The sequence below is a fragment of the Oncorhynchus mykiss genome, chromosome 10 (assembly GCF_013265735.2).
Source record: "Oncorhynchus mykiss isolate Arlee chromosome 10, USDA_OmykA_1.1, whole genome shotgun sequence".
Taxonomy (NCBI): Eukaryota; Metazoa; Chordata; class Actinopteri; order Salmoniformes; family Salmonidae; genus Oncorhynchus; species Oncorhynchus mykiss.
The window spans coordinates 54,301,480-54,314,323 of record NC_048574.1 but is presented as its reverse complement, the minus strand read 5'-3'; the positions used below and the strand labels follow the sequence as shown (position 1 = coordinate 54,314,323).

Genomic DNA, 12,844 nt, shown 5'->3' with positions numbered 1-12,844 from the left:
GTGACTGTTCAAAATGCATGAACTGTTTTCTAATTCCTCTGCTCACTTGGTACAGTAGTGTATGTATAGTAGAATTACCTCTTGCCTCACTTACTCCTTGACAATCCACTCCTTTTCAAATATTTGATACATTTCTCCTATTATTGTCCCAACTATCTAGCCTGGTGGAAGCAGCCCGATCTCTGCTGGTTCCACCAGCCTACGAACAATCCCCATTACATGCCAGCATGGAAATAAGTAATAAAACTAACAAATAAATAATACCACAGCTCTGGTAGCCTCTTTTTATTCAACAAAAATCATCAATGAAACAAACAGTGAATTAATCTATGTAAAAACAATAGTATTTTCCTTCACAATAGCATGCCACATTGTGAGGCACTTGCACATGAACAAGATTTTTTGGGGTGAGTGCAGTTTAAAATAAATGTCACAATTACAGAACAACATATTGGCAGTGTTAGGGAAGCTACTCTGACAATATAATTTATCAAGCTACCAATTACTTCACACTGGAAGAAGTTAAGCTATACTAAATCTACCCTTAAGAAAAATATAGTTTACTTAACTAAAGTCACTTTGAAAAAGTAGTTCTCTACATTCAAATCGTGAAAATTATGAAATGTAAATCTGAAATGTCATAGTCTACAAATTGCAAGAATAGATCAAGTTGGGGTCATATGTTAACCGAATATGTAATTTAGCCTATTAAACACAAAAACGATGTTTCAAGTGAGAATTAGGCAGATCTGAGGTCGAAAAAAAAGGAAATGATTGCCTACGTCACCCATATTTTATTTTATTTTTGCAAAAAGAGTAGTGTTTAGTTTCAGTAGTTAGCTACACCACTACATGACAAAGAAAGTCATTAACTAATGACAACACTACCTAGATTTGAATGTAGTTCAACTACCACCAAGATACTGCATAATTTAGTTAATTTACTAGTTGAACTACATGTAGTTCACTACTACACAACACTGCTTATTGGTGTTAAAATGTATTTGGACAGTTAAGTGAAATATTTAATGTGTTTATTAATACATTATACCAAAAGTTCAGTATCTCCTACAGAATATGGAATTCACAGTTGAGATTATGATTTGGCCAATACATGTATATTATACCATGTATATTATACCACAAATAAAAATAACAAAGAAAATCAGTGCACAGATACAACTTTAGTGAATAAATACATAGAATGCAGAATACCTTGAAGGTAAAATCCTACTTTAAATGCTGGAATGGATAGAGAAAGAAAAGACATGACGTTGTATTACAGTACGTGCCAGTACCTACAGTATATCCATAAAAATAGGTTCTTCATCTTCATCATACTAACTTAAATTCATAATCTACCTTTGTCACTTGTAACAAACATATATACTAACAATAAGAATAACTGTTGGTGAAGGAGAGAACAAGGTATATTTCTAGACGTTAAAATTGTCTTCAGATACAGCAGGTTCTTGAAACTGACAAGTGACCCAGTGAGCAAAACTGGTCAGGCATGAGTTATGGTCCAGTTTTATGTTGATTGTAAAAATGTTTTTTTAACTTATCTTTTTAGCGGCCAGAAAAGGACATCTTCTCTTGGTTCTAATTTGGTTATCTGACGTCTCTTCAACCCATAAAACCAAATTAGAACCCAAAAATTACACTTTCATGCATTTTTCCGGCTGGGGAAAGGGAAATACTTTTGTGATCAAACATCGCTTTCAGTACTTTTGCGAGACAGAAAGTACACATTCATGGGCTCCTTCTTGCCTTTCATGGTGATGGGTCCTCGGTACTCCAAATGAAACTGAGGGTCAGCATTCTCTGCCGACTGCAAACACCTGAAATCAAAGGTGTTTCCCACATTTTCAAAGATTTCAACAATATGTTGTTTCCAAAGGCTGCTTCAAAATAAGTAATTTTTTCTCCCTTTAGCCCAACCCCCAAGACACACACATACAGAAGGGTTGAAGGACAGGGTCAGCAACAGTAATATACCATGCCATGCATGATCTTACAAAGAATGGATGAGCACTTCACAGCAATGTCTCATTCATCTAAATAACGGCATATTTATCCTTACCTGTAAGTATATTCTGAAATGTTGATTTTTCCCTTCTCTCCTGTGGTTTCTGTACGGCTGGTGAGGTTGACAGTATTTCCAAACAGGCAGTAGCGGGGCATCCTTTGACCTATGACCCCAGTTACCACCTCTCCTGTGTGGATCCCAATGGTTATCTATGGAGAGAAGAGGATTGTCAAGAAAACTGTGTCACGGTCGAGTAAGTAACACATATGTACATGCCTCCCCAATGGAGCCCGGGGTTTGATCCCCATTTCAAACCTACCTGCCTGTGTCCCAGCACCGGTTTTATGTCTGTCTAATAAAGCATGAAACATACTAAAGGTGGAGCGGGATTACACTCGGTTTAAAAAAACTTTTCTTTAATCCCTTGATTCCCACAATATTGGCACATGCTGAACAGTGTGCATGAACCTATTGACTTCGTCAAGCTGTTTGGACTTTTCAGTGTCTGATCACCTGCCATGTAATAACCCAGTATATACAGTGGGGCAAAAAAGTATTTAGTCAGCCACCAATTGTGCAAGTTCTCCCACTTAAAAAGATGAGAGAGGCCTGTAATTTTCATCATAGGTACACTTCAACTACGACAGACAAAATGAGAAATCCAGAAAATCACATTGTAGGATTTTTAATGAATTTATTTGCAAATATGGTGGAAAATAAGTATTTGGTCACCTACAAACAAGCAAGATTTCTGGCTCTCACAGACCTGTAACTTCTTCTTTAAGAGGCTCCTCTGTCCTCCACTCATTTCCTCTATTAATGGCACCTGTATGAACTTGTTATCAGTATAAAAGACACCTGTCCACAACCTCAAACAGTCACACTCCAAACTCCACTATGGCCAAGACCAAAGAGCTGTCAAAGGACACCAGAAACCTGCAGCAGGCTGGGAAGACTGAATCTGCAATAGGTAAGCAGCTTGGTTTGAAGAAATCAACTGTGGGAGCAATTATTAGGAAATGGAAGAAATACAAGACCACTGATAATCTCCCTCGATCTGGGGCTCCACGCAAGATCTCACCCCGTGGGGTCAAAATGATCACAAGAACGGTGAGCAAAAATCCCAGAACCACACGGGGGGACCTAGTGAATGACCTGCAGAGAGCTGGGACCAAAGTAACAAAGCCTACCATCAGTAACACACTACGCCGCCAGGGACTTTTTGGTAAAAACTCAACTCGCCGTGTTTGGAGGACAAAGAATGCTGAGTTGCATCCAAAGAACACCATACCTACTGTGAAGCATGGGGGTGGAAACATCATGCTTTGGGGCTGTTTTTCTGCAAAGGGACCAGGACCACTGATCCGTGTAAAGGAAAGAATGAATGGGGCCATGTATCGTGAGATTTTGAGTGAAAACCTCCTTCCATCAGGAAGGGCATTGAAGATGAAACGTGGCTGGGTCTTTCAGCATGACAATGATCCCAAACACACCGCCCTGGCAACGAAGGAGTGGCTTCGTAAGAAGCATTTCAAGGTCCTGGAGTGGCCTAGCCAGTCTCCAGATCTCAACCCCATAGAAAATCTTTGGAGGGAGTTGAAAGTCCGTGTTGCCCAGCAACAGCCCCAAAACATCACTGCTCTAGAGGAGATCTGCATGGAGGAATGGGCCAAAATACCAGCAACAGTGTGTGAAAACCTTGTGAAGACTTACAGAAAATGTTTGACCTCTGTCATTGCCAACAAAGGGTATATAACAAAGTATTGAGATAAACTTATGTTATTGACCAAATACTTATTTTCCACCATATTTGCAAATAAATTCATTAAAAATCCTACAATGTGATTTTCTGGATTTGTTTTCTCATTTTGACTGTCGTAGTTGAAGTGTACCTATGATGAAAACTACAGGCCTCTCTCATCTTTTTAAGTGGGAGAACTTGCACAATTGGTGGCTGACTTAATACTTTTTTGCCCCACTGTATCAGATAATTCACACAACATTCCTACCATCATAACTTCCATATAGCTAACCATTTTGGAACCGACTGTCTATAGTAAATGTACTGTTTACATAACACCCACCATGACGTTTACATCTTTGTAACCAAATGTTAAGCCAACGTTAAACAATAGACAGGGTTGATGATTTGTGTTCCACAAAGACATGGATAAACACCAGAGACAAGATAACTAGTCATTGGTCATGGAATGTTTAACAATGTATCTGCTGCAGTGTTGTTGTTTATAACATCTCTGCAATGTGTCTAAATGTGAGCACGGTTGAAACAACTGCGAACATGTTTTTGGAACATGAGTTTGGAGGTGTTACAAGGTCAAGGTTTCTCAGGATCTCTACAGTTCTTTACAGCTCTATGGGACTCAGGGCTGCGTTTGCCCGACCTCCAAGGGGCCCTCAACTGATGAGGTCATATGCTATCTGGGGGGGGGGGGGGGGGGGGGGGGGGGGGGGGCCCAACCTCCAGGCGGTTCACAACCGACGTGTTCATAATATTCTGTCTGCAGTGGCCCCATCCTCCTGGGGGCTCACAACCTACGTTTTCAAATACTATCTAGGGGCCCCCGTGTGCCCATTAGGTAATCCGGCCCCGAGGGACTGTGCCAATAGAATTAGGAATTGAGTGTACCAGTCAAATTGCCATGGTCTGAGTATGTTAGTATATTTATATGACTGTGCCAGCCCCTTCCACCCCTTATTGCATGAGGATCCATTTCATTTGACAAATAAGAAGTCTTTACACTGTTTAAATGTGGCACTGGCTCTGTGTGCCTAGTTAGATGAGGTCATGAAAAGAGAGAACATGATAGATGAAGACTGTTATAACGGTTTGTTTTTGGGGAAATTGCTACGGGCGAGCAGTGTTTTGCAGTATGAAGTCATTTTTGGACTCTCAATTTCCTGTTTATAGTAGACATACCTTCAATATCTGGTGCCATGATTGGAACTGTTACACTGGCGTAAATACAGGTAATTTGTTTACATATGCCTACATAATGTAATGATGGTATTTGTCATTTAAAACTATGTGTAACGGATGTGAAACTGCTAGCTAGTAAGCGGTGGTGCGCGCTAAATAGCGTTTCAATCGGTGACGTCACTTGCTCTGAGACCTTGAAGTAGTGGTTCCCCTTGCTCTGCAAGGGCCGCGGCTTTTGTGGAGCGATGGGTAACGATGCTTCGTGGGTGACTGTTGTTGATGTGTGCAGAGGGTCCCTGGTTCGCGCCCGGGTATGGGCGAGGGGACGGTCTAAAGTTATACTGTTACATATGTGTAAGGTGAAAGAAAGCGCACGTAAAATGAGATTAAATATTTAGACTCTAAATGAAATAACAAATCCATAAACATTCCATCGAACGTAGCAGATCCTCTATTTGGGTCTCTTACGGGTTCAGGACCTTCAGTGCTCGAACAGTGAGAACAGAACACAAGCTGAACACTAAATGTTTAGGATAACGTGGAATGGGGACCTATTTTTTTATATCTTGGGCAGTGAGATGATTGGAGGTTGTTTCTACTGCCAAACTGGGATCCTCTCCACCCCATGCCATGTGTCTGATAAACAATGTTTTGTTAGCCAGATGTGATTTTCCAATGCCAAGTCTCCAAGAGTCACTGATACAATAACAAACTCAATCCGTCAGTTAAACAAAAAGTCTGCTGTTTAACATCCAAGTTACAGCTCTTACAATGTCTTATGTGGACAGTGGCTTTTTTAAAGAAGAGTTTATAAATACTTTATGCTAAAAAATACTAAGGGGTAAAACAAATCATTCACTAATTTCTGAGACGGGACGATAAAAAAGAGATGACTAAATAAGAGTCAGTACTGTATATCGCAATACTCTTATAATTTGTTTAATGTAATATGATACATATTTCATGAATGAAATATGCTTATGATTATAATTTCCTGGGTTTATGATTTGTGATATTTATTTATTTTTATTTCACCTTTATTTAACCAGGTAGGCAAGTTGAGAACAAGTTCTCATTTACAACTGCAATCTGGCCAAGATAAAGCTCATAAAGCTCAAATATCAAGTATATTGCATCATATCCTTACTATTTACTTATCTCACTTTCTTATTAATAGGACTAACAAAACCAAACATAGATACACATCTACAAACTTGCACATCTCCACATTACAACTGTAGCCCTGACAACTGTAGCTTGTTTCGGCCTGCTCTAGTGGTTGCTTCACACAATCTCGCGCTAGCCTGCCAAGTCAGTGAGTCAGTTGAATGAGTTGAACTGAAAACTGAAGAGAAAAGCACCAGATAAACAAATTATTAACGTTATCATCACGGTGAGTGAGTTATAAAGCATAGGATATGAAACACCAAGTTAAGCGGAGTGTAATGATATAATTGTTATTTTTTATCATGTTAGTTTAATTAATGTATAAAAGACCATTAGCATAGAAGCTAATGTCAGCTAAAGTTAGTGCCAGTCAAGATAGCCTGTCATAGTCATGGCGACAATAAATGTTCAAAACAGAGTGTAAACAAAGGGAAACATTGTATTTTGTTGTTATGAATATGTTGAGATTACATGATGAAAATGTATTTATAAGATATGATATTTGATACCATTATAAATATATTTTTGTTGTACAGTCATTACAAGTCATTACTTGGCAGTGATTGTGCCACCCAAAGACACATTGTATCACACACTGTGAACAAACTGTGTGTGGAGCACCCTTTCTTCTCATAGGCAGTACTCAAATGTGTTGGACTTGTTGCTGTCATGTTGCTGAGTTGTGTCCCGATACTCTTCCCTTCACCTGAAGTGTGCACTTGCATACTCCCAAGATGAGGAGTTGGCAAATGCACACCATAAGAGAATTGGGATGTGGCCCTCATGTGCTCTCTCAACCACCTATACGCCTATTCCTGTAACTGAGGGCTACAGCAATGTTACAATGAGGGAATTTGATTAAACTGGCCCGGATGGGCGGAGATTGCACCAGGAGAAAAGTGATTGTTTTGAAAACCAGGTTGCCTCCCAGGCGCAACCCGGTGGAGTAATAATTTGAATGTGAAGTAATAATTTAGGATTCAGAGTGTTCACATGCAAATTGTTGTTTGCTCTTGGTAAAAAAAAAAAAGAAAAAGTACTTGATCTGCCTTCCCAAGTAGAATTATTACAATTCTAACATACAGTGCCTTCGGAAAGTATTCAGACCCCTTGACTTTTTCCACATTTTGTTACATTACTCCCTTAATATAAAATGGATTAAATAAAAAATCCTCAGCAATCTACACACAATACAGGACAAAGCAAAAACAGTTTTTTACACATTTTTACAAATGTTTTCATTTGAGTCCACCTGTGGTAATTTCAATTGATTGGACATTATTTGGAAAGGCACACACCTGTCTACATTGGGTCCCACAGTTGACAGTGCATGACAGAGCAAAAACCAAGCCATGAGGTGGAAGGAATTGTCTGTAGAGCTCCGAGACAGGATTGTGTCAAGGCACAGATCTGGGGAAGGGTACCAAAAAATGTCTGCAGCATTGAAGGTCCTCAAGAACACAGTGGCCTCTATCATTCTTAAATGGAAGAAGTTTGGAACCACTAAGACTTTTCCTAGAGCTGGCCGCCCGGCAATTGGGGGAGAAGGGCTTTGGTCAGGGAGGTGACCAAGAACCCAATGGTCACTCTGACAGAGCTCTAGAGTTCCTCTGTGGAGATGGGAGAAACTTTCAGAAGGACAATCATCTCTGCACCCTTTACGGTAGAGTGGCCAGACGGAAGCCACTCCTCAGTAAAAGGCACATGACAGCCCGCTTGGAGTTTGACAAAAGGTACCCTAAAGACTCTCAGACCATGAGAAACAAGATTCTCTGGTCTGATGAAACTCTTTGGCCTAAATTTCAAGAGTCACGTCTGGAGGAAACCTGGCACCATCCCTGCGGTGAAGCATGGTGGTGGCAGCATCATGCTGTGGGGATGTTTATCAGCAGCAGGGACTGGGAGTCAGGATCAAGGCAAAGATGAGCGGAGCAAAGTACAGAGAGATCCTTGATGAAAACCTGCTCCAGAGCGCTCAGGCCTTCAGATTGGGATGAAGGTTCACCTTCCAACAGGACATCAACCCTAAGCACACAGCCAAGACAATGTATGAGTGGCTTTGTGACAAGTGTCTGAATGTCCTTGAGTGGCCCAGCCAGAGCCTGGACTTGGAACCCGATCTAACATACCTGGAGAGACCTGAAAATAGCTGTGCAGCAACGCTCCCCATCCACCCTGACAGAGCTGGAGAGGATCTGCAGAGAAGACTACAGGTGTGCCAAGCTTGTACCGTCATACCCAAGAAGACTCGAGGCTGTAATCGCTGCCAAAGGTGCTTCAACAAAGTACTGAGTAAAAGGTCTGAATACTTATGTAAATGTGATATTTTTTAATATTTGTTTATAAATTAGAAAACAATTCTAAAAACCTGTTTTTAATCAACTTTAGAATAAGGCTGTAACCTAACAAAATTTGGAAAAAGTCAAGCGGTCTGAATACTTTCCGAAACACTGTATACTGAAATAACTGCAATTTTTCAGACACCTCAATAGATGTGAACAAATTGGTCCCCCCAAAAATGTGTCCCTCAGTTGAATTATTTCGAAATCCCCATGTGGCCCTCGAGCCAAAATTATTGCCCATCCCTCGTCTAGCACTTTGTTGTTTCTGGACAAGGCTGCTGATATGGTTCAGCCAGCACTAGCATTTCACGTTTGCTCCATTTCTCAATTGATTTTGGTCAAAATGTTGGAAAAAATAAACATATCCCATCCTCACCTGTACTGGATCTTCATCCACTTTGACCTGTCCAGCAATCTCCATCATGTCCAGGGCCAGGTGGCAGATAGATTGAGCGTGGTGGGTACATGGTTCTGGCAGCCCACTGACCGTCATGTACTTATCACCCACTGTCTCCACCTATAGAAAGAGAGGCATTTTGGTTACTAGGCATAACGTTATATCAGAAAATGCTGTGAGATGTAAGTGGTTAAATGTGAAAAGGACGTGAAGTCTAGAAAACACTGTCATTTTTAACACTATTCTTTTTGACACTTTTATATCACTTACTGTTTCCACCGAAAGGTAGAGAGAGCTATTTCTGTTACTATGCAGAATCTTATAACACACAATATTTTTTCCCCTTAATGTAAATCCTTATGATGAAAAGGATCTTTGGATTTCAGTGGTTCATCAAACTAGAAAGTGCCACTTGAGGTCACAAATAGAGGTCGACCGATTAATCGGAATGGCCGATTAATTAGGGCCGATTTCAAGTTTCCATAACAATCGGAAATCTGTATTTTTGGTCACCGATATTGCCCCCCCCAAAAAATAATATTTTTTAAAAATATTGTTTTATTTTATTTAATCTTTATTTAACTAGGCAAGTCAGTTAAGAACACTTATTTTCAATAACGGCCTAGGAACGGTGGGTTAACTGCCTCGTTCAGGGGCAGAATGAGAGATTTTCACCCTATCAGCTCGGGGGATTCAATCTTGAAACTTTACAGTTAACTAGTCCAACACTCTAACCACCTGCCTCTCATTGCACTCCATGAGGAGACTGCCTGTTACGCGAATGCAGTAAGTCAAGGTAAGTTGCCAGCTAGAATTAAACTTATCTTATAAAAAACTATCAATTAATCAATCATAATGACTAGTTAACTAGTTAACACATGGTTGATGATATTACTAGATTATCTAGCGTGTCATGCGTTGCATATAATTAATGCGGTGCGTATCGTTGCTCCAATGTGTACCTAACTATGAACATCAATGCCTTTCTTAAAATCAATACACAGAAGTATATATATTTTAAATCTGCATATTTAGCTAAAAGAAATCCAGGTTAGCAGGCAATATTAACCAGGTGAAATTGTGTCACTTCTCTTGCGTTCATTGCACGCAGAGTCAGTGTATATGCAAGAGTTTTGGCCGCCTAATTTGCCAGAATTATACGTAATTATGACATAACATTGAAGGTTGTGCAATGAAACAGGAATATTTAGACTAATGGATGCCACCCCTGCCTAGTATGGTTATCAATGCAAATGAATTACTTACAAATCATACAATGTGATTTTCTGGATTTTTGTTTTAGATTCCGTCTCTCACAGTTGAAGTGTACTTATGATAAAAAATTACAGACCTCTACATGCTTTGTAAGTAGGAAAACCTGCACAATCGGCAGTGTATCAAATACTTGTTCTCCCCACTGTAGGGGGTTCCCTGACTTAATTAAGCAATTAAAATGTCCCATCATGCTTAGGGCCATGTATACAAATGCCTAGTTGCCTATTACTTTGGCTACCATGGCTAGAAGAAGAGATCTCAGTGACTCTGAAAGAGGGGTCTAAAAGGATCTTAGGGGGTTAAAGGGTGTGTGTGTGTGTATGTGTGTGTGTATACATACACACACACTACTGTTCAAAAGTTTGGGGTCACTTAAAAATGTCTGTGTTTTTGAAAGAAAAGCACATTTTTTCTCCATTAAAATAACATCAAATTGATCATAAATACAGTGTAGACATTGTTAATGTTGTAAATGACTATTGTAGCTGGAAACGGCAGATTTTGTTTATGGATAATCTACATAGGTGTACAGAGGCCCATAATCAGCAACCATCACTCCTGTGTTACAATGGCACGTTGTGTTAGCTAATCCAAGTGTATCATTTTAAAAGGCTAATTGATCATTAGGAAAACCTTTTGCACTTATGTTAGCACATCTGAAAACTGTGATGGTGATTAAAGAAGCAATAAAACTGGCCTTCTTTCGACTAGTTGAGTATCTGGAGAATCCGCATTTGTGGGTTCGTTTACAGGCTCAAAATGGCCAGAAACAAAGACCTTTCTTCTGAAACTCGTCAGTCTGTTCTTGTTCTGAGAAATGCGAGAAATTGCCAAGAAACTGAAGATCTCGTTCAACGCTGCGTACTACTCCAGTCACAGAAAAACACAAACTGTCACTAACCAGAATAGAAAGAGGAGTGGGAGTAGGGCTGGACAGTATACAGTATTTTACTATATACCGGTATTGATGCACAGACCGGTTTGGGTTTTTACTTTACCTTCTATAACGGTATTTGAATGTTTGGTTTGTTAAATGTCATGTGTGACGCCGTGTGTAACGTCCATTTTTATAGTTTACACCGCTACTTGAGTCATCCATCTCTGCTCTCTCTCTCTCACCACACCACATTCCACACAGACCTAGTCCCACCCCCTGTCACTCAAGGAGCGCATTTGTTGTTGCTTGACCACGAGACACTTCCGTTTAGTCTGCATGGTCAATGCAGCACATGTAACACCACGAGACACTTCCATTTAGTCTCCATGGTCAATGCAGCACATGCAACAATGTTGATGACAACAATGTTGTTTCCAATTTGATCTTAATATAAATCCACAAGCGTTCTATAATTACAATATTAGTTTGTGTTTCTTATTTCTGAAAACAGCTAGTTTGTATTATTTTAGCAAGTTAAGCCAAATCGTGTTAGCCACTAATGCTAATCGCTAGTTAGCTGGCTAGCTAGTTGACTCGCTAGCTAACTAGCTAATAAAAATACTGAGTCAGAGCAAGCGTAGCTAGCTAATTCAGCCTGATAATAGTGCTGGTGGAGGCCTAAATCAGCATGCTGTTTGTGGAACAGTATCTTCATTGAAATAATTTAGAATATATGCGTTGCCACCCTAGGGTCACGCACCACTCACAAATTTAGAACGTATTTTTAATCAAAAACATAAAATACCGTCAAATACTGTCAAAAATTTGGAAAATACCATGATATGATATTTTGTCCATATTGCCCAGCCCTAAGCGGGAGGCCCCGGTTCACAACTGAGCAAGAGGACAAGTACATTAGAGTATCTAGTTCACAAGTCCTCAAATGGCAGCTTCATTAAATAGTACACGTCGCAAAACACCAACACCAAGGTATTCCTCTTGTCCAGATGGGATAGGGCAGTGTGCAGAGTGATGGCGATTGCGTCGTCTGTGGATCTATTGGGGCGGCAAGCAAATTGAAGTGGGTCTAGGGTGGCAGGTAAGGTCTTATAGCACTTCATGATGACAGAGGTGAGTACTAGGGGGCAATAGTAATTTAGTTCAGTTACCTTTGCTTTCTTGGGTACAGGAAAAATGATGGCCATCTTGAAGCATGTGGGGACAGCATACTGGGATAGGGAGATTGAATATGCCCGTAAACACACCAGCCAGATGGTCTGCGCATGCTCTGAGGACGCGGCTAGGGATGCCATCTGGACAGCCTTGCTAGGGTTAACATGTTTAACTCACGTCGGCCACGGAGAAGGAAAGCCCACAGTCCTTGGTAACGGGCTGCGTCAGTGGCACTGTGTTATCCTCAAAGCGGGTGAAGAAGGTGTTTAGCTCATCTGGAAGCAAGAGGTCGGTGTCGGCGGTGGCTGGTTTTCATTTTGTAGTGCGTGAATGTCTGTAGAGCCTGCCACATACGTCTCATTACCGAGCCGTTGAATTGCGACTCCACCTTGTCTCTATACTGGTGTTTTGCCTGTTTGATTGCCTTGCTTAGTGAATAACAACACTGTTGGTGGTTCGCACTTTCAGTTTCGCGTGAATGCTGCCATCTATCCACGATTTCTGGTTAAGGTAGGTTTTAATAGTCACAGTGGGTACGACATCTCCTATACACTTCCTGATAAACTCAGTCACCGTTTCAGTGTATTCATCTCAATTATTTTCGCAAGCTACCAGGAACATGTCCTAATCCCCGTGATCAAAACAA

General features: G+C 40.4%; 1 protein-coding gene across 1 annotated transcript in view; it reads right to left on the bottom strand.

Annotated features, from left to right (window-relative positions):
- Nucleotides 1-269: 269 nt before the first annotated feature.
- The window catches only part of gucy1b1 (guanylate cyclase 1 soluble subunit beta 1), a 35,763-nt gene continuing 23,188 nt past the window's right edge, over nt 270-12,844 (bottom strand). Inside the window, exons 11-13 of the mRNA XM_021619070.2 lie at nt 8,853-8,993; nt 2,084-2,238; nt 270-1,841 (exon numbers count right to left, since the gene is read on the bottom strand). Coding sequence (XP_021474745.1) covers nt 1,709-1,841; nt 2,084-2,238; nt 8,853-8,993 — 429 coding nt within the window. The 3' untranslated portion in view covers nt 270-1,708. The remainder of the gene's footprint in view (nt 1,842-2,083; nt 2,239-8,852; nt 8,994-12,844) is intronic.